Source organism: Podarcis gaigeae, assembly GCF_964106915.1.
Source record: "Podarcis gaigeae genome assembly, chromosome: 3".
NCBI classification, from domain to species: Eukaryota; Metazoa; Chordata; class Lepidosauria; order Squamata; family Lacertidae; genus Podarcis; species Podarcis gaigeae.
The window spans coordinates 107,992,581-108,012,966 of record NC_139680.1 but is presented as its reverse complement, the minus strand read 5'-3'; the positions used below and the strand labels follow the sequence as shown (position 1 = coordinate 108,012,966).

The following is a 20,386-nucleotide window of genomic DNA, read 5'->3' as shown; positions in this document are numbered from 1 at the left end:
TCCCATCAACTAGATGTGGTGGGTGTTTATGCGCCTTTTCAGGTTCAACTTGGATCAGTTCTGTTGGTTACAGAAGTTACAAGAAGCATAGTACAGTGGTACTGCGGGTTACATACGCTTCAGGTTACATATGCTTCAGGTTACAGACTCCACTAACCCAGAAATAGTACCTCAGGTTAAGAACTTTGCTTCAGGTTAAGAACAGACCTCCGGAATGAATTAAGTACTTAACCCGAGGTACCACTGTATTGGCAGTAAATGTATTATATTATATTATTATTTTCCTGCACCATCCAAGAGAGGAACTGCTGTTATTTATTTGATGCATATATACTGCACCCTGCAACAGGTTCCCAGCGTGACTTACACATACTCCTTTTAATGTATCATCCAAATTTATACTCTGTCTTTCTATAATGTATTCAAGGCAGCTTTCAATGGGAATAACAACAATGCCTAGCTGGAAGGTAGAAAATTTCCCACTGTTGACTATTATTATTTTATATTGCAATATTGATTTAACACAAGGTGGCTAATGTAAAGTTGTATAACCTGAGGGTTACCCTAAGCGTTCAACTTTTTAACGTTCTACCTTTGGTTGCTATAAATACAAGAAATAAATAATAATGAGATGTTCACAAAGAGAAGGGAGGATCCCTTGTATTGATCTGCAATGCAGAAACCAGAAGACAAGTACTGATGTGTGATGATATCCAGGTGTTTATGGATCTGTTCTTTAAACAGGTTTGCCACAACGTGTCTGTGATTTTGTCAGGACGAATGTTTATGTACCAGAATGGAGGGGAGCAAAACCACCTTCTAATTACATTTTCAGGGTCTTCAGGTTCAGAAGAATGCAATGTGTCGCGTGGAAACTGAACATTTAAAATGACCCAATTAATGTGGTTAGTTTTTATTAAGTTCTTTAAGTTGAGAGCTTTCCAAGTCTGCATCCATATTGGATTTTGTTCTAAAGATTATTATTTTTTTTAAAAAAAAAGCTCTTTGTTGTTTAGTCATTTAGTCGTGTCCGACTCTTCGTGACCCCATGGACCAGAGCACACCAGGCACTCCTGTCTTCCACGGCCTCCCGCAGTTTGGTGAAACTCATGTTCGTAGCTTCAAGAACACTGTCCAACCATCTCGTCCTCTGTCGTCCCTTCTCCTTGTGCCCTCCATCTTTCCCTACATCAGGGTCTTTTCCAGAGAGTCTTCTCTTCTCATGAGGTGGCCAAAGTACTGGAGCCTCAGCTTCAGGATCTGTCCTTCCAGTGAGCACTCAGGGCTGATTTCCTTCAGAATGGAGAGGTTTGATCTTCTTGCAGTCCATGGGACTCTCAAGAGTCTCCTCCAGCACCATAATTCAAAAGCATCAATTCTTTGGCAATCAGCCTTCTTTATGGTCCAGCTCTCACTTCCATACATCATTTGTTTTATTTACTTATTTTATTGCATTTATATTCCACCTTCATCTTCCAAGGATCTCAAGGTGCTGTACATGGGTCTCCTGCTCCCCGTTTCATCCTCACAACAACCCTGTGAGGTAGGTTAGGCTAAGAGATTGTGACTGGCCCAAGGCCACCCAGTGAGCTACTTGGCTGAGCAGGGACTCAGGCCAATCCAACACTCTAGCCATTAGGCCGCATTGTTTTGTTGCCTGTTGTTTCCTCCTCTGGACTCCTTTGGGAAGGAAGGGTGAGGGGATGGTGGCTTCTATCTAAGCAATTTGCAAGTATAAAAGCAGCATTAAAATAAGCAAACATTAAAACAAACATCCACAATTAAGATGTGAACTAAAACAAAACCCATTAAAACAGAGATTCTCATGAGTTAGCCATCCTTCATGAGTAGACCAAAGACTGAGGCAACCCAGATGGCCTCCAGGATTGCCTCTGAATGCTTTGGTTTAAAAGCCTTCAGTTCTTGGCATGGAGGTCTAGACCGACAGCTTTCCACTAGCACCATGGTATGTAGCTGTGTTTGTCTAACTCAGGAGTCAGCAACCTTTCTCAGCCGTGGGCCGGTCCACCATCCCTCAGACCATGTGGTGGGCCAGACTATATTTTTTGGGGGGTGGGGGACAGGACTGAATGAATTCCTATGCCCCACAAATAACCCAGAGATGCATTTTAAATAAAAGGACACATTCTCCTCATATAAAAACACGCTGATTCCCGGACCATCTGCGGGCCAGATTGAGAAGGCGATTGGGCCTCATCCGGCCCCTGAGCCTTAGGTTGCCTATCCCAGGGACTCTAGCTGGTCTCTGGGTTCCTTTGCGTTTAGATCCTGGACTGTTTCTGGGTGTTGCGTCTCCTGTTGCCCCCATGTTTAGACTTCGGGTTGGTGGAACTGTCTCAACCTGAAGCCCTGAAGACTCCCATCAGGCTGCCCATTTCGTCTCAGATTTCATGACTTGCTGACTATGAGAGTAATATTTAGGTAACAGAGACATGCAGCATGCTTGCGCTCGCTCTCTCTCTCTCTCTCTCTCTCTCTCTCCTTTCATGAGATAAGATTCTGAACTTTCCAAACAGTTCCTTCACAAAATGAGAGCGAAAGGGGTGTTACAGTGAGGGTTGTTACAGCTCGCAGTTGCCAGCTATGGTAATTCAGAATCATAAAAGATAACTGGAGGGAAATTTCATACATTTCATCTATTTTCCAGGGGCAGAGATCCCATTACAGGAAATGTAATCACACACGGCAATGTTTGTAAAATATATACCGGCTTTAATACTTTTAACAATGGAGACAGTATTTATCTTGTCTCCAATATTTATGTCTCCACGTCCAAAGCCTTCTAAATATGCCTGCGTGGTTTTAATGCTCCTCCTTTCACTGTGCTTTTACTGTGTGGCATATCCTGAATTAAAGAGACCACTCTTCACTTAAACTGCACCAGAATCCATGTTAATTTCCTACTGCTTTGTAACTGCTTGAGCAGTTGCTTCCCAGAGGAAGGCTGCTGAACTAGCTGGTCTTTGGTCAGGTCTAGCAGGACTCCTCTTCTGTCCATCATAAGAAGATTGCATCTGTATGAGGTGCACAGCCGTATGTTGTATCCAGAGGTGTAAATTCAGGGTTGGCTTCAGGGATTGCCATTTGGGGGCACCTGCTAAAGACCATGTACTGGTAGGTGCCACTTTACAGACCTTTGGAATGCCCATATTCTGCTCCTCCTCCTTGCTATTACTGTTTGTTCACCTGACACCCCCCCCCCCCCAAGCCTGGATAGCTCAGTTGCATAGAGCGTGGTGTTAGTAACACTAAGGTTGCAGGTTCAATCTCTGTGTGGGACAGCCACATATTCAAATTGAACCAGATGTTCATCAGGGTCCCTTTCAACTCTACAAATCTATGAACTGTTCAGGACAGCAGCTAGCAGCAAAGAAAAAATTAATATGTCAAAAATCTCTCTTTAAGAGCCCTGCATTTAAATAGTACATTTTGAGTACAGTGGTACCTTGGTTCACAAAATTTAATCCATTCTGGAAGTCTGTTCCAAAAGCAAGGTGTTTCAAAACCAAGGCGCACTTTCACATAGTAAGTAATGCAAAACGGATTAATCCATTCCAGACTTTTTAAAACAAACTCTAAAACAGCAATTTAACATGAATTTTACTATCTAAAAAGACGATTGATCCATTAAATGAAAGTAATAAACAATGTACTGCGCTCACACAATCAATCGATCAGTAGCTGAACTGGGTTCCACACAGTCACAAAAACAAATTAACTGAAAAGCCTTTTTAAAAAAGTGCAAAATAAATAGCAAAAACAAAAGCACCAAATACAATCTCCAAATATCACCTTAGAACACTACCATCAGAAACGGAAGGATTGAATTACAATGGGGGGACGCAAATTAGCAGTGTAATACGAAACACAGGGGGACTAAAAATGGAGCACTTTCGGCTTCTGAAAGAAAGTTCAAAAACCAGAACATCTACCTTCAGTTTTGCAGCGTTTGGGTTCCAAGTTGTTCGTGAACTAAGCTGTTTGAAAACTGAGGTATCACTGTATTTTAATCTCAAAATACACATTTCTTAATGGATTTTACCACTAGGGGCTGAACCCTCGCTCACTTTGCTCACGAACCCCACCCACCTCCCTCACCAATGCCACCCAGCCCCTCCCCATTCTCCTTGCCAAAGCAACCCCTCCCCCTTCCAATAACTTGCCCAAACCACCACCCCTCCCCTTAGTCCTTGCCAGACCTCTGCTCACAGGCCTGGGCTGCTTCCCGGCTCCCTTGCTGGCCTGAGCTACCCTCAGCCTGCCTTTGTCTCCAGTTCCTTCCTCCTCACCCTCAGACTTCTGTGAATTCCCATCAGGTCTGAGAGCCCTGTTTTGCACCACACTGCACTTTGCAACGCCACCTGCCAGCCGTAATGCAAACTGCAGTGTGATGACATCATTAGGAAACTATGTATCAGCATACCTTTCTGCGACTGTAATCCTATGGCCCCTTGAAGGGCATTGCCAGGGTCGTAGGATATGTTGGATCCCTCTCTCTGAGGCCAGGTAGAGAGAGAGAGCTCCAACCACAGCAAGGGAGATCCAATATCTGATTCCTCTCTGCACCACTGCAGAAACTTCAATGTTATTAGAAAGGGGAGCATGTCTTAGAGGTAGTGGGCATGTCAGGGGGGAGCATTGGAAATGGCTTCCCTGTCCCCTAGGCCTATACCCAGACCTGAGAGAAGAACAGAGAGGTGCATCTGCCCTGAATCTGCCCTGCTATCAAGTGCCTGGCAGGGCATTGGAAAACCTGGTTTAAAGGTGTTCAGATAGTGCACTGAATGTATTTTTTCCCCTCAAAAAAAATAATGCACATTTTAAAACACATTTCAGTGCTGTTTTTGAGTTGAGAGCTGCATTGTAAAAATAAAAAATAAAAATATCAGACAAATTTGAAAATCAAGGGAAAACTAGATTCCTTTTTTTGTGCATCAGTTTGGGAGGTGTGCATCACATAAAATGCGTCTCTAGTTCCAGCAAGTAGCAAGAACAAGGTGGGTCCATTCAGGAAGGCCCTCTGGAGCCTAGAGACAGCACAGCTAAAATTATTTAGTCTTCGTTTGCATCTGTTGCATCTCCAGGAACCACATTTCCAGAATGCAAATAAGCAGGGCTGGAAGATTTTTAACTTGATTCTCCACGCACACCCCATTGGGAGTTTCAGTATTATTGCTTTCTGTGAAAGTGGACAAAGGTTGTAAGCATTGTGAGGTTGGTTTATATGAGCTCTTCCTTGAGAAAAAGCAGTTTCCTGTCAAATTTGCACATGCTCATTCATGTCTGTGCAATTCTTATTGTTTCAGAGAATGGTTTTGTTTTTGTTTTTTTTGTTTAAAAAGCTAGTGCTGCAGGGAATGGGTTTGTTCTGATGAAGTTGCTTATACCATCTTGTGGTTGCGGTTGTTTTTAATTTTTTTTAAAGGTGGACCAAAGGGTGTTTAGGCGCAAAAACGAACACTCGGATTACAAAGCCACTTCCGACATAAGGAGGAGGTGGTGTTGCGGGCTCAGGCCCCAACACACGCGCCAGGGCTGGCTTCAACCTCCGCGTGAACGGAGGAATCCTCGGCCATGTCATCCGTGCCACCCAATCGGCTGTGTGTGGCTTGCCTCATTTAAGGCAAGTGCGGCCCTGGGATTTCCCTCTTTGGGTCCGCTCAGCTGGTAAGGTTTTCCCACCCACGCTTTAAGGTTCCCCTTTCGACCTTGCTATGGACCTCGGTTGGTCGCCGTCGAGGGGCCTGGTGGAATTTTTCCCACTTGGCAAATTGGCACCGGCCATTTGGTTTTTCGCCTACCTCGTAGCAAATCGTCACAACTCACTTGGTCTTGGCGGTTAGGCATTGGTAGGCGTATTGTTATGCAGATTTCTTGGGGGAGGAGTGCCATCACCTCCCCCAAATATTGAAGGGTAGTCCGGTAAAGGATTCTGGGGGGTGTGGCCTCGTCTGAAGCCTATGGAGGCCAGGGCCTAAAGAGCGCCCCTGAGCGGTGACCCCGGGGGAGTCCCTAGTGGATGTGCATCAGCAGGGCTCCCCCTTCCCGGTCTTCAACCAAGCCAGCTGAAGCCAGGTAGTCTGATAGGACCAATGCCTAAGCCAATACCACTCTGTAACCAATAAAGTTGTGGCCTAATTTCACCCATTAACCTTAAATATCTGTGTCACGTGTCTTTATTTCCACTGGTGGGAGGCGGGAACTCACCACACAACTTGATTTGCAATACAAATGTCATAGTCTTAGAGCTTGTCACAGTTCTTAGGTACTGGAAGCCATAATAATGATATTAGCAGAAGCAGCTCACTGAGCGAGTGGATCCACTATGCTATCTTCCCAGCAGGACCGCTCCCCTTCCCCGGTGGGGCAGAGTTGCGGGAGAGCTTTCAGAATCTCCCTGTGACCCAGCAGTGGACAGAGGGATGCCACACACATCGTCGGAACTCCCAGCCCCGTCACACCCCCTGGCTGACCAATCAGGTTAGCCAGGTGGCGTGGCCACTGCCGTTTAAATTGTGGCGCAGCTGGGGGACAGCCTCCTTTTCACCTCCTCATCAGATCACCCACCCTACCCCACCCGACCCTCTTTTTATGCATTGTTTGACTTTGGCCTTGCTTTGAACTAAGGCCGGTGCCTTATTGTTGGGGCCAAGCAGGAATTTTTCCACTTGGCAAATTGGCACCAGCCATTTGGTTTTCGCCGACCTTGTAGCAAATCGTCACAGCTTTGTAAGGTTAGGCATTGGGTAAGCCTGGTTCATGGGAAAGGAGGTTGTTGCCTCTGCCTGCCCCTCCTCGTTAAGGGTCTCCTGTTAAAGGGATCCAGGGTGTGTGGATCCTGTCCAAAGCCTGGGCGTGGGCTAGGGCCATTCCACAACCCCATCAGGGACCCTGGGGGTGCTCTTAATTGATGTATATCGTAGGGCTCCCCCTATTGGTGGTTGACCCTTAAGAGACTTCCTGCGGGCATGCAGGACTGAAGATATAGTCTGGTTTCACCCAATGCCTAAGCCAAACCACTCACATCTGTAACCAATAAAGTTGTGTCCTTATTTATCCCATTAACTCAAAATATTTGTGTCCATGTGCTTATTATCTAAGGGGAATGGTGGGGTCCCGGGCCTCGCCATGTAAGTGGGTTACTGGCACTTACTGGGAGGAAGAGGGGGAGAGAGGAAAAAGCAGGAAGGTAGGAGTAGGGCACCCCTTTTTGTGTGTGTGTGTGAGAGAGAGAGAGAGAGAGAAAGCACCATAAAATATTAGAATAATATTTGACAGAGGGGAAAATGGCCGGGGGAAACCTCCCCAAAATAATTTCAGGAGGTTTCTTTTAAAAAGAATTAATCTTAGTCTCAGCTATTAAAAAAAAAGAACATTGCAGGGAAATGGATGCTCTTTCCCAACAGATTACTCGCATCCTACCTAGGTCATAATGATGACATAAAGCTTGTGCATGACTTAAATTGCTCTTCAGGCCAATTTTCTGACCCCCCAAATGGAGCTTAAGTAACAAATGAGTCTTCAGTTCAGGGATAAATTTAATGAAAAGATTAGATATGAGTAACTATAGTCTCTCAGAGGTTAGAGGAAAGAGCATGAGGGTTCTTATTTTTTCTTTTTCTTTTTTGCTTTCAGGCTTGATTCAACTTTAATTTTTTTAAAAAAAATATTGATTCATTAATGGAACAGGGGTTGGGGGGAACAGGAGAGGGTAAGAAAGGACAGAACCCATAGGATGAAGAGCCACACTTGAAAGACTGTAGAAGGTGGATCTGTAGTGGGCTGTTGGTCCCTCTGCCTTTGAGGGCAACACTGTGTATTTACTCTTTTAGGTAATAACTGAAGTTGCTTGCAGTCTACCTCCTGTTGGAATCAGGGTCAAAACCTATGGGTTTTTTAAAGAAGTTGGGTTACATTGACTGAGAGCTGTTCAGCTGTGGAACAGTCTCCCTCGGGAGGTTGTGGACTCTCCTTCCTTGGATATATAAATAATAAATTATTATTATTATTATTATTATTATTATTATTATTATTATTATTATTTGTCTGATTTTTGAGATTTTGCAAATCTGGGGTTCAGCTTTTACCCTCTTCCGAATAATTCTGGAATATTTATGCCCTGTTCTGTAAACAGCAGCTGATAGTGACACCACAATCTAACTTGGGTTTTTTTTTATGCTTCACGGGAAAATGCCTTCTACATTGTACTTAATTTGGCAGAGAAATCAGATAACTTTGGGGAGAAAAGTAACAGTTAACGGCACTTTAAGCACCATATTTTATGACTGTACTTTATTATTCTTTTGAGGCTTGTCAGGGTTAAGAAGCAGAAATGGCATTTTTAGTACATGCTTTATCAATCTGTTTTACCTTGCTCCACCCACCGTTAGGATTAGAATTAATTAGTCTTTCCTTTTTAATACACCATGAAAATTTATCGAGAGGAGGAAATTTCCTAGCATGTATTCATTTATTATTTAACGGGGTTATATCCCACTTTTAAAGCCACAAAGTGGCTTACAAAATGCGCACCAAGGCGTAACCAATTTGGTAGAAATTAAAGCCATCTAAAGCGTTTGCTTCATAAGGTACTCAAAAGCCAGCAGAAGCACAAATCGCCCAGCATAAAATGAATGTGCAAAAATGAGACAATTTAAGAGGCAGGAGGCCATCAACCCAATGAGATGGTGCCCAGGGTATCCTCTTGTTCATGAAAGGGTCTTCCATGAGTGGATAGGCACCTTTTTGGGGATCTAATCCAATGACTAAAAGTCAAATGGAAAAATGACAAACCCAAAGTGCTAGATTTCTGGAGCCCACTGCTTTTTGCACAGTTTCAGAATGTTATGTTGCATTCTGTTCTTCTAATTTGTACTAGTTTTAATGACTTTTTCACCTGGCCCAGAACTCACCATTTTGATACCCTCCAACATTTCTCTGGTGAAAATAGGGACATCATTTGTAAAGTTCTGTGCTTTTAGACCAGCTTAGGTGTAAAGGAAGCAGCCTTATATTGAGTCAGACCATTGGTTAATCTTGTTCAGTGTGGTCTACGTTGACTGGACGTAGCTCTCCAAGGTGCTGAAGATGCCAGCAGTAGTGGATGGTGGGCCAGCTCAGGTAAGGTGGCATTGCTCACCTGTCTTCCCAAATCCCAAGACTTGCTGCAGGTTGATGAATAGGAGAGGTGTGGGAAGTTCAGCACGGTGTGAACACAGCAGTCCACAATCTGATGCTCCTGTTGCTTTGTCTGGACCATGCCGAGTTCACCAATCTCAGGAACCAGTAGAGATGCTCCCCACTCGGAAGGCAGGTGAAGAAGGCCACCCCACTGGCAACTCCTGGATATCAGGGATTGAACCTGCAACTTTTTGCATGCAAGGCAGATGCTCTGTTATTGAGCTTGCAGGCTTCCTGTCTCTTCATGACGGTTCTTGACTTGAGAAATGTGTGTGTGTTCTTCCAAAACACAGCAAGAAAGCCCTATTGATTAGCCACCAATTTTGAGCTCAGAAGGCTGAGCATGTCTACTCATGCAGGCAGGATACAGAAAGAATGGGTGCCTTCGTGCAAGGAGAGCCAATGTGGTTTCCTCTGGTTGTTGTAGGATTACAAGTTGTAAAATCTCCTTGTGTGCTTATTATTAGAAAGAAGATATGAATCTTCTCTCCACATTTGCAGACAGTTGTCTAGGTCAAGGAACCCCTCTACAGTACATATTCACTCACCATATGGCTCATTATGAAGTTCTCCAAAGAACTGAGGAGTTACATGTAAAACAAAGAGAAACGTTGCTTATTTTTCAACCAAAATTATTTTCATGCACCCTTGGATTGATTTTCAGTGTTTCTATTCTGTTGGCTGCCTTCTTCTTCTTCTTCTTCTTCTTCTTCTTCTTCTTCTTCTTCATCCTCCTCCTCCTCCTCTCCTTCTTCTTCTTCTTTCCACATAAGAGCTCTGACATGTGTCTGGTTAAAATCATTTGCATGCACCTGCTCAATTTTATTTAAAAGGTGTTTTGCTTCTTTTCCCTCTATTTGTAAAATTGTACATAGGACTCAAATGAAGGCAAGTAGGAAAAGCATTGCTGTGTGTGTGAATACTGTGATTATCAACCATCATAAAAAATCAGCTAGGTTTTTGTTTTGGTGGGGTTTTTTTATGTCAAAGCATTTGATTTCAGAAGGGAAAACTTTGAGTAAAGTACATGTGTTTTAGAGTCACGTGCCTTTAGAAAAGTTCTTGTATGTTTAATAATTTTGTGAAAGGGGTGATTGCTACATCACAAGAGCAATTTAGCATTTTGTACATTTTCTGTTGAATATGAATAGCAGAGTAAGTGGGTGATTAAAACATGTGAATTGCACAATTTCTCAGTTAACTTTTAAGAAATGTCGGGAAAAATGCACGTTCTTAAGCAGTTTGGTTTTGGAATTGAATATGAGCAAGAAGTAACTCGAATAGGGTGATCCTATGCCTGTCTACTCAGAAGTAAGCCTTGGTGTTTTCAATAAGTTAAAAAACAAAACAAAGATGTACAGTGGCATACATCAATAGCCAGCAAAAGTCATGGTGAACTGAAATATTTTCAGCATGTGTCAGAAAAATGTATTCGCCTTATTTCTGGGGGAAGACTATTCCAGAGAGACTGTTCCACATTGTGGGCTGTGCAGAAGCAGATCTATGTAGCTATGTGGGTATTAGAGCTATGTGATCTTACATTAGAGATGAAAAAAGATTTTGCAGTGAGAGAGAGAAAAGATCAAGAGGTTGTAGAATAAGGAATTATTATTTTTTGCTAAAATGGAGAATTTTTCTATCTGTTCCTGAACCCGAGGACATTTTAATGGCAGCCACAACACATTTCTAGAATTAGGATGCAGCAGTATCATTTATTTAGTCAGGCTCCAGCAGTAACCTCTTCCTTTTCTTCCTTTCTTTCTTCCCTAACACACACTCTGCGACGTTGCTTCTTTCTCATTTTAGTTTTATAAGAGTCATTATTCAGAAATGAAGCATTTCGCCTGTCTTCTGTGGAAACAGAAATCAATAATTGCTTTAGTCAGTATTTTTAAATGAACATGGCAAGATACTTCATTAAGCTATAAATGCCACCTTACGGATGCTTTTTCAATAATAATTAAAATGGATAATAGCATTTGGAGTGGATACTTGTCTCGGAGAAGGGGCAATGTTGTTTGTAGATAAATCAGCTATTTCCAGTGATACCACTACAGTTCTGTGTTGTTGTTGCTTTAATTAGAGATGAAATAATTTTGTCCTTTCATGGATGACTCTTAGTTCCTCTGCTTGCTAAAGATCTATTGGTCATATTGCAAGTAACCTATCTCATGAGTGTTATATCAAGCGACTTTCTCACCCTGGTGCCTGCCAGATGTTTCTCACTACAAGTCCCATCAACCCCAGCCAGCGGAGTCAAGGGTCAAGGATGATGGAGGTTGTAGTCCAAAGCATATGGAAGGAACCATGATGAGGAAGACTGCTACAGAGTGAGAGAGCGTCATCCCTTCTTTCTATGCTTTCTGGCACACCCAGGCCATCTCCAATATTCTTGCTAGGGCGTAACTATTGAATCATAGAATCACAGAGTTGGAAGAGACCACAAGGGCCATCGAGTCCAACCCCCTGCCAAGCAGGAAACACCATCAGAGCACTCCTGACATATGGTTGTCACTCTGTTTAAAGACCTCCAAAGAAGGAGACTCCACCACACTCCTTGGCAGCAAATTCCACTGTCGAACAGCTCTTACTGTCAGGAAGTTCTTCCTAATGTTTAGGTGGAATCTTCTTTCTTGTAATTTGGATCCATTGCTCCGTGTCCGCTTCTCTGGAGCAGCAGAAAACAACCTTTCTCCCTCCTCTATGTGACATCCTTTTATATATTTGAACATGGCTATCGTATCACCCCTTAACCTCCTCTTCTCCAGGCTAAACATGCCCAGCTCCCTTAGCCGTTCCTCATAAGGCATCGTTTCCAGGCCTTTGACCATTTTGGTTGCCCTCCTCTGGACACGTTCCAGTTTGTCAGTGTCCTTCTTGAACTGTGGTGCCCAGAACTGGACACAGTACTCCAGGTGAGAATAGGACTTGATTTCATGGTCACCCCCTGGATTTTTTTCTGGAATATCGCTCATGTGCAATAATCCCACTTGCACCGGATTTTTCATAAGGAAGCCCTGTTTGAATGCTACTGAACACCCAAAGACACTGAAGGCTGGGCAAGAGAATCAGGCAGGAGGGGAAGAGGGGCGATACACATGTTTCATCCTACCATGTTTATGGGTTGATGCAGGGACAGGCACTATTTGATCTGGTCCTGTGTGACTTTGCTTCCAAACCACTAAGATCTGGCTTTCAGTATCCTTAGCAGAGCGATTTAAGTTTCCCAATGAATTTCAACTAGCTTCAAGTTTTGGAGCGAGTGACTATTCAGAGTTCTGACCTTCTGAGCCCCACTACCCCAAGAAGCACCTTAGACTATGTTTTGCTTTTTGATGTCTTCCTGTTTTATAAAACTGCACAGTCTCCTTACAAAGTCATTTATCCTAGGCATAAGAACCAGGAAACTCACCTCTGTCTCTGTTTGCCCTGTGTCGTCAAGGGGGTGAATCAGTGGTTGAAATGAATGAAAAGAAGTGAATAACCTTCAGGCCGGGTCAAGAGATGTTGACTTGTGCACAGGGTCTCTGTTCATGTAAACAACCGTATGGTGGTTATCCTTGGTTCATAGTTTCTAAGACAATAATGTTGAATGAGCTGGGGTAGGTAGCAAAGGGTTATGACTGGAAACATAGAATTCCTTGTTTGTATAGAAACAAGTTTTCTCCATTCCCAATCACAAATTGTTCAGTCCTGGTCCAGAGGATTCTTACCGCCACATGTCCTGAAGAAGTTAAAAGATATCTTCAGGATATTTTATCTGCATAATACTGTATCTAAAAGTGTTTTGGTTTTTAAAATGGGCTTCTGATTAACCATGTTGTTTCTGTCGTTTGCTTTTCTTTACAGCACCAAGGAAAAATTGGAGTTAAATTTAATGTTGGAACAGATGATATCGCAATTGAAGAGGTCAACGCAATCATTAATGATGGGAAATATCACGTAGTACGTTTCACAAGAAGTGGTGGTAATGCCACATTACAGGTGGACAACTGGCCAGTTATAGAACGCTACCCAGCAGGTAAGGATGTAAATTCTGACAGTTGGATTTCTGGCAGGGAGGGGGAAGGACAAAAGGTTATGTGGTGGATTTGCTTGTGTAGGTACATGGGATCTTGGCTTCTTCCAGATGTGTTCTTTTTCTGCCATGGAAAAAAAAAGTTAATGTTTTGTAGATTGTGATAATGACAATTCCTAGGTGAAGCAAACAAAGTAAATGTGCAGACTGTCTTTGAACTACATTTGACACATGAGTGAAACTGAAGTCATGTAGATGTCAACGCTTTGAGAAACCAAAGTGGGTTTTTTTTTAATAAAAAACAAACCAAAACCTTTAATTATTACTATACTCGTATATTCAGATGGTGGGGAAAGGCTTTGGCAAAAGCATCACAATACGTCAAATTAAATAAATAATCCGCAAGTGGGTGTTCAGAACAAATTTATTAAGGAAAGCATTGCCTGTGCTTATTTTATAACCAACCTTCCATAGCTTGCGGAGATTGGGCAATAACAACCTGTATTAAAGGGAGCACAGAAACCAAGAAGCGGTGCCTTGAAAGAAGAATGGAATTGATTTTAAGAGCATTCGTTTAAACACAATAGCTGTGGCCCACTAACCATTTATCCTGCAGCGGTCTCATCAAAGCCAGCCCAACTTGCCAAAGATTGTTCGCAAAGATATGGAATTTTAATTCTCACTAGGTGAACGGTCGACAGACCATTGATTATACCCAGTATGGAAAATTGCCCTAGGTATGCAAATAGTCTTGGGGGGTTGTGTAAGACCACTAAAGCTTGGCGTCATATATTTTAAAGATGGTTTTCATATCCTGTGGTTGGCTTTCAGAGTGCCTGGTGGGGCAGAACTGCCAGCAATAGCCTCCTGGCTGTGGTGGCTCTGCTGCTTACTGAGGGCAGGAGCAGTGAGGTGATTGTGAGGTCATGGCTGTGTGAGTGGAGTCAATCCAGCACTCCTACAAGTGCCTTTGCACAGCCCCAATCTTGCTGTCACCTCAACCCTCTCCCTCCATCAGTGATATGTCTGCTGGGATGCTATTGCTGCAGCTCCGCCCAACTGGGGGTGCACTATTCTAAAGACACTAATCCAGAGGCCACTGGAACCATTTGTCTCCCTTGAACAATCAGGATCTATAATGAAGTTGACATTCCAACAATCACAAAATGGAATGGATTGGATTCTCTGATCCCTGGTAAGAAAGGTAGAGGTTAAGCCAGAGGTCTCTCAAGTAGATAGGCATTGTGGTTTGTTGACATGTCACTCCATTGCTGTATAAATCCTCTAGTCCAGTTATTGCTATTATTATTTAACCAATCACAATTTTCTGTACTCCAAAATGCTTTGCAATTGTCATCATGTCTGTCAACCCTTGAGAGCGAGCTTAATGTTGTTCCCATTTTACAGATGGAGAACTGAGTGCTTCTGTTGACTTGACCAGGCCAACCTGTAAGCACGTTGCTAAGCAGCAGTTTAAAGCTGAGTTTTGCAATCCTCTGGACCTTTATTTACTTAACAGGGTTATAGGCCACCTTTCGGGGTTATGCCCTCACAAAGTGATAGCTGTACACGTGAATATCATCAACACACCAAGTACTATAAATTATCACGAAGCAGCATCTTGGTTTTTTAAGTCCAACTGAATTCAAAAGCAGCTGAGAATCACATAACCAAAATCACATTAAGGAAAGCACTTGAAGAACCAAGTGTAATCCATTTGGAAGAGTTTCCTTGGGCAGCTTGGTGATAACTAGGACCTGGGTAATTCTAGTCAGGGTCAACCACTATGGTTAAATCCACAGCAGCTGTACCAAGATAATGACAGGTTCAGGAGCAGCTTCAAGCTACACACATAGTTCTTCAAGGGGAGTGCAGTTCATCCAGGCCAGGCATCATAACTCCATCCACAGTTGCCAACTTCCCAACCCACAATACCCCATCGTGTCTGAATCAAGTTCTTGCTTGTTCACCCTCACCGCCTTGTCTGGATTAAGATTCAGCTGCTCCACCTTCATCTACCCCAATGCTATCTCCAGATACCGGTTCAAAGGTTCCACAGCCTCCCTGGGATTTGATGGTGGAAAAATGATTTCTTCCAGCATTTTCATATAGATATTATAAAGCACAGAAGACAAAATAGAACTCTGCAGCATTCACACACCAAAGACCATGGAGATTAACAAGACTCGTTCAGCACTGCCTTCTGGAATCAGCCATCCAGAAAGGACTGGAGTCACTGAAACATCAAGACCTACAAAGACCAGCCCTCTCTGGTCATTCCAGAAGGATACGAAGCTCAACAAGAACAAAAGCCACTGAGAAGTCCAGCAAGACCAATACGGTTGAACTTCCATTGCCCATTCCTTTGTGTATCCATGTAACCGAGACTGTTTCTGTCCAAAAACAAGGGTGGCATGGACTGGAAAGATCCTAAATAATTGGTTTCCTTCAAAATTACCTAGAGTTGAGAGGCGACCTTCCTCTCTAATATTTTCCCTAACAGGGAAGATTAGAGACTGTGTGGTTGTTATATGTTCAGTAGGATCTAGGCTTGTTTTCATTAGCAAGGGTCTGCCCACTGCTTTCTTCAGAGACCACCCACTCCCTCAAGGACATCCACTTGCTTCTGACATCCAGGTAACCCTTGCAACCTTTAATGCTGGTGATGGGCATGGATCTAGACAGCAGGCCTCAAAGTTGCAAGCTCTGCTTTGATTGCTCCACAGTTTGTAGCCTGGATCTCAGGTGTCTGTGAGAGGCCTTCAAGAGGTTGTGTCCAACGCAGGGTGGAATGAAAGTTCCTTCTCCCACACAGTAGGTATTTGTGCTGCCGTGCAACAATGTAGGGTTGTTGTGCTATTCACTGTTGGAGCCCAGTTGTTGCTGGAATTTTCCAGATTGTATACTAACTTCATTTCATATGTGAACATGATGAGCTCTGCACTGTGCATTAAGTTCAGCTGAGGAGAAGGCATGGAGTGCATTTATGGTGTCTTTATTAACTTCCTGCACACGGTCTGAGATTCTCTGTGGGTTTTTTCTGTACAGGTAGGTGAGGGGAACGGGCGTGTAGTCATCTGAAGGTACTGAAAGAGAGCATTTGGGGCTAAAACACTCTGTGATGAAGCATCCTTAGACTGACAGATACTGTTCCCAGAAGACACATTGGAATTTGGGTTGTGTGTATACAGTATGCGTGCAATTATTGACCACGGGAGCGGTGTGCGGCCCCCTGGATTTGCCACAGTACCTGTGGCAATTGCAATTGCAGTGGCAATTGCAGTGATGCCTCAATTCTTGCTCATATCTTTTTAAGAGGAATACCTGGAAACTTTCCATAGACTGCTAAACAAATGTTAGCAGCCTTTGTGTTGATTTTTAACAATCCCCAATGCAGCTACAACTGGGCTTAATTAAAGCCACAGTTTCAGCCATAACTCAGAATCCCCCTGTGCGTGTTATTGCTTGGCTCAGCCCAATCGTTCTTGGTATTTAATTTTCTTTGAGCTTTTATCGGTACCATCATGTTGCCTTTGTTCATGGCAGAACAACAGGAGTCAGTTCTTTGTTTTCTCCCACCCACCCCTGTCTTGATTTAACACTATCTTCATACCTTCTTGGGGGGGGGGGTTGGGGGGAGTGTTTGTTTTAGATAATTGAATGTTCTTGAAGAGCATTGAGTGTGAGTGCCTGGAGGTGGTTGGAGGATGGATGGTGGGTAACAGATTGAGGTTGAATCCTGACAAGACAGAAGTACTGTTTTGGGGGGACAGGGAGCGGGCGAGTGTGGGGGACTCCCTGGTTCTGAATGGGGTAACTGTGCTCCTGAAGGACCAGGTGTGCAGCCTGGGAGTCATTTTGGACTCACAGCTCTCCATGGAGGTGTAGGTTAATTCTGTGTCCAGGGCAGCTGTTTACCAGCTCCATCTGGTACGTAGGCTGAGATCCTATCTGCCTGTGGACTGTCTTGCCAGAGTGGTGCATGCTCTAGTTATCTCCCGCTTGGACTACTGCAATGTGCTAGACTGGTGACTGGGAGTGGCCGCCAGGACCACATAACACCGGTCCTGAGAGATCTGCATTGGCTCCCAGTACGTTTCTGAGCACAATTCAAAGTGTTGGTGCTGACCTTTAAAGCCCTAAGCGGCCTCAGTCCTGTATACCTGAAGGAGCGTCTCCACCCCCATCACTCAGCCCAGACACTGAGATCCATCACTGAGGGCCTTCTGGCGCTTCCCTCATTGAGAGAAGTGAGGTTACAGGGAACCAGACAGAGGGCCTTCTCGGTAATGGCGCCCACCCTGTGGAATCCCCTCCCTTCAGATGTGAAGGAAATAAGCAGCTATCCTATCTTTAAAAGACGTTTGAAGGCAGCCCTGTTTAGGGAAGTTTTTAATATTTAATGCTGTTTTGTTTTTTACACTTGATTGGAAGCTGCCCAGAGTGGCTGGGGAAACTCAGCCAGATGGGCGGGGTATAAAAAGTAAATTATTATATTATATATTATTTCTAATCCTCTCTTTCTCAAATTCCATATTCCCTATCTCACTTCCCTTTATGGTGTGTGTGTGTGTGTGTGTGTGTGTGTGTCTGTGCATGATATGCACAAAGCCACTGACCTGCATTCCACTGTTTACAGCAGGGGTGCCCAATGCTGTGCCCCCCGACTTTGCTGGACTACAAGCCTGATCATCTGTGACCATGAGCCATGGGAGTCACAGCCTAGCAACTTCTGGATGGCACCCCAGATTTACAGCATGCACCTTTAAATAGCAGTGAACATGACAGAGCACCATCTACTGATGCCCTGAATTCTATCCTTGCTGTTGACCTGCACCTGCCCCCTCCCCAGACCTTTTCACCTATTACTCTCCACAGTCTGCTGCCTTTCTTCCATGGACTGACTATAGTGGACTAGCTCTAACTCACTTTCCATTAAAGTCCTTGCTCCTAAGCCACATCTCTGCTATCAAAGAACACTGTAGCTGTAGGGAATCCAGAATTGTTGAACTCTTGGGATGCAACTGAAAGGGCACAATGGAATAATAATCTCTTGTCTCTAGAATTATCTGTAGTTGAAGGGATGTTGAAAATCACCATCGCTCCCTTAGAGTAAAAATACCTCTTTGAAGTCTGTTGAGAATAGAAAATCTGAGGGGAGCGGGGAAGGATGAAAAATACTGAGGACAGGAGTTCCTGTACCCAACCATGGACTTCCTCTTCCCTTTTCATAATGGAAAAAAATGATTGGGGGGGGGGGGATACAAAAATAAAATAAAATCCTGTAGAATTATTTTCTCTTTTGAGACATGTGCACTACTTTCTCTTTTGAGACATGTGCACTACTTTATCACTCAAAATTTGTATGTTTGCTTTTTTCTGAGTATATAAAAGTGTTTAGTTTTGTTGTCTTTTTGGTCCCTATCTCTCCTTTAAATTGGAACCAGTAAAGGTGTTGAATGTCCTGTCCTGAGTGAGTGTCTGGAGGTGCTTGGAGGATGAATGGTGGCTAACAGATTGGGGTTGAATCCTGACAAGACAGAAGTACTGTTTTTGGGGAACAGGGGGCAGACAGGTGTGGGGGATGCCCTGGTCCTGAATGGGGTAACTCTGCCCCTGAAGGACCAGGTGTGCAGTCTGGAAGACATTTTGGACTCACAACTGTCCATGGAGGCACAGGTCAATTCTGTGTCCTGGGCAGCTGTTTACCAGCTCCATCTGGTACGCAGGCTGAGACCCTATCTACCCACGGACTGTCTCGCCAGAATGGTGCATGCTCTGGTTATCTCCTGCTTGGACTACTGCAGTGTGTTCTACATGGGACTACCTTTGAAGGTAACCTGGAAACTACAACTAATCCAGAATGCAGCAGCTAGCCTGGTGACTGGGAGTAGCCACCGGGACCATATAACACTGGTCCGAAAGGATCTTCACTGGCTCCCAATACATTTCTGAGGACAGTACCAACACTTTGAAGCTCTAAACGGCCTCAGCACAGTATACTTGAAGGAGGGTTTTCTTGCCGTTCCCTCACTGCGAGAAGTGAAATTACAGGGAACCAGGCAGAGGGCCTTCTCGGCAGTGGCACCCTCCCTGTGGAGCGCTCTCCCATTAGATGTCAAGGAGATAAAGAACTACACAACTGTTAGAAGACATCTGAAGGCAGCCCTGTATCAGGAAGTTTTTAACATTTGACATTTTATTATGTTTTTATATTTTTCTGCAGGCCTCCCAGAGTGGCTGGGGAAACCCAGCCAGATGGGCAGGGTATAAATAAAATAATAATAATAATAATAATAATAATAATAATAATAATAATAATAATAATAATAATTACTACTACTACTACTCTGGTCTCCCAGGTCCTAGTGCAATGCTTTAACTCCTACACCAAACCGCCTCTCACCAACATATCTTAAAACCAAATTATGCCTTGCAGATGTTCCTCTAGTAAGATTCACATCCATTTGTGTGCCCGTAGTTCATTTTGGCTCTAGTTTTCTATGCCTGTTTTTTTTTAAAGTCACTTGTTGCCATGGTGTTTTAACTTATCTCCCCTACCTGCTTCTGGGTTTAATTAAGAATAAGCAAGATCAGCAGGTTAATTAAGACGCCTCTTCATTTGAACTGTACAGCTGATCCCTCCTTCACAGACACTGAAGAAATTAGGCGTTTATCATCTAAGCTTCCTGCAATAGCAAACCTGATTAATTCTCTGCTGAGGCAAGCAGACTTCTTCACCTGCTTACCATTTCAAAACCTTTTGTTATAGGTGTACAATTTTTAATTTGGAAACGTATGAGAAACATATTGTCAAAAAGGTGTTTTGTGTATTTTACGCCTTCAGTTCTGCTTTCCTTGGGTTGCATTCAAGTAAATCCTGCTCAGAGCCGACCCACTGAAATTAATAAACTTTAGTGAGTCATGTCCATTAATTACAATGGGTCTACTTGCGAGCAGGACTGGTGTTGAATGCCATCCACAGTACCATCAGTATTGCAACTTCTGGAATTTATCATCAGTATGCTTCGCTGTAGAAATCAAAATTCTTCACCAATAAGAGCTAGTGACACCTTGTGCAAATTAAACTCATTTGCAAATCTTCAGTGGGGATGAACAGGCCCCGCCCTATTCAGTTCTGTTTCTGAGCTGAGTATTGATTCTGCC

At 43.6% G+C, this 20,386-nt stretch overlaps 1 protein-coding gene across 48 annotated transcripts in view; it reads left to right on the top strand.

The window, feature by feature from the left end:
* Window positions 1-20,386, top strand: part of NRXN1 (neurexin 1) — a 988,232-nt gene that overhangs the window by 820,956 nt on the left and 146,890 nt on the right. For all 48 annotated transcript variants that reach the window (XM_083733051.1, XM_083733048.1, XM_083733042.1 and 45 more), the window contains one exon: window positions 13,051-13,222. In XM_083733051.1, the coding sequence (XP_083589177.1) occupies window positions 13,051-13,222 (172 nt within the window). The remainder of the gene's footprint in view (window positions 1-13,050; window positions 13,223-20,386) is intronic.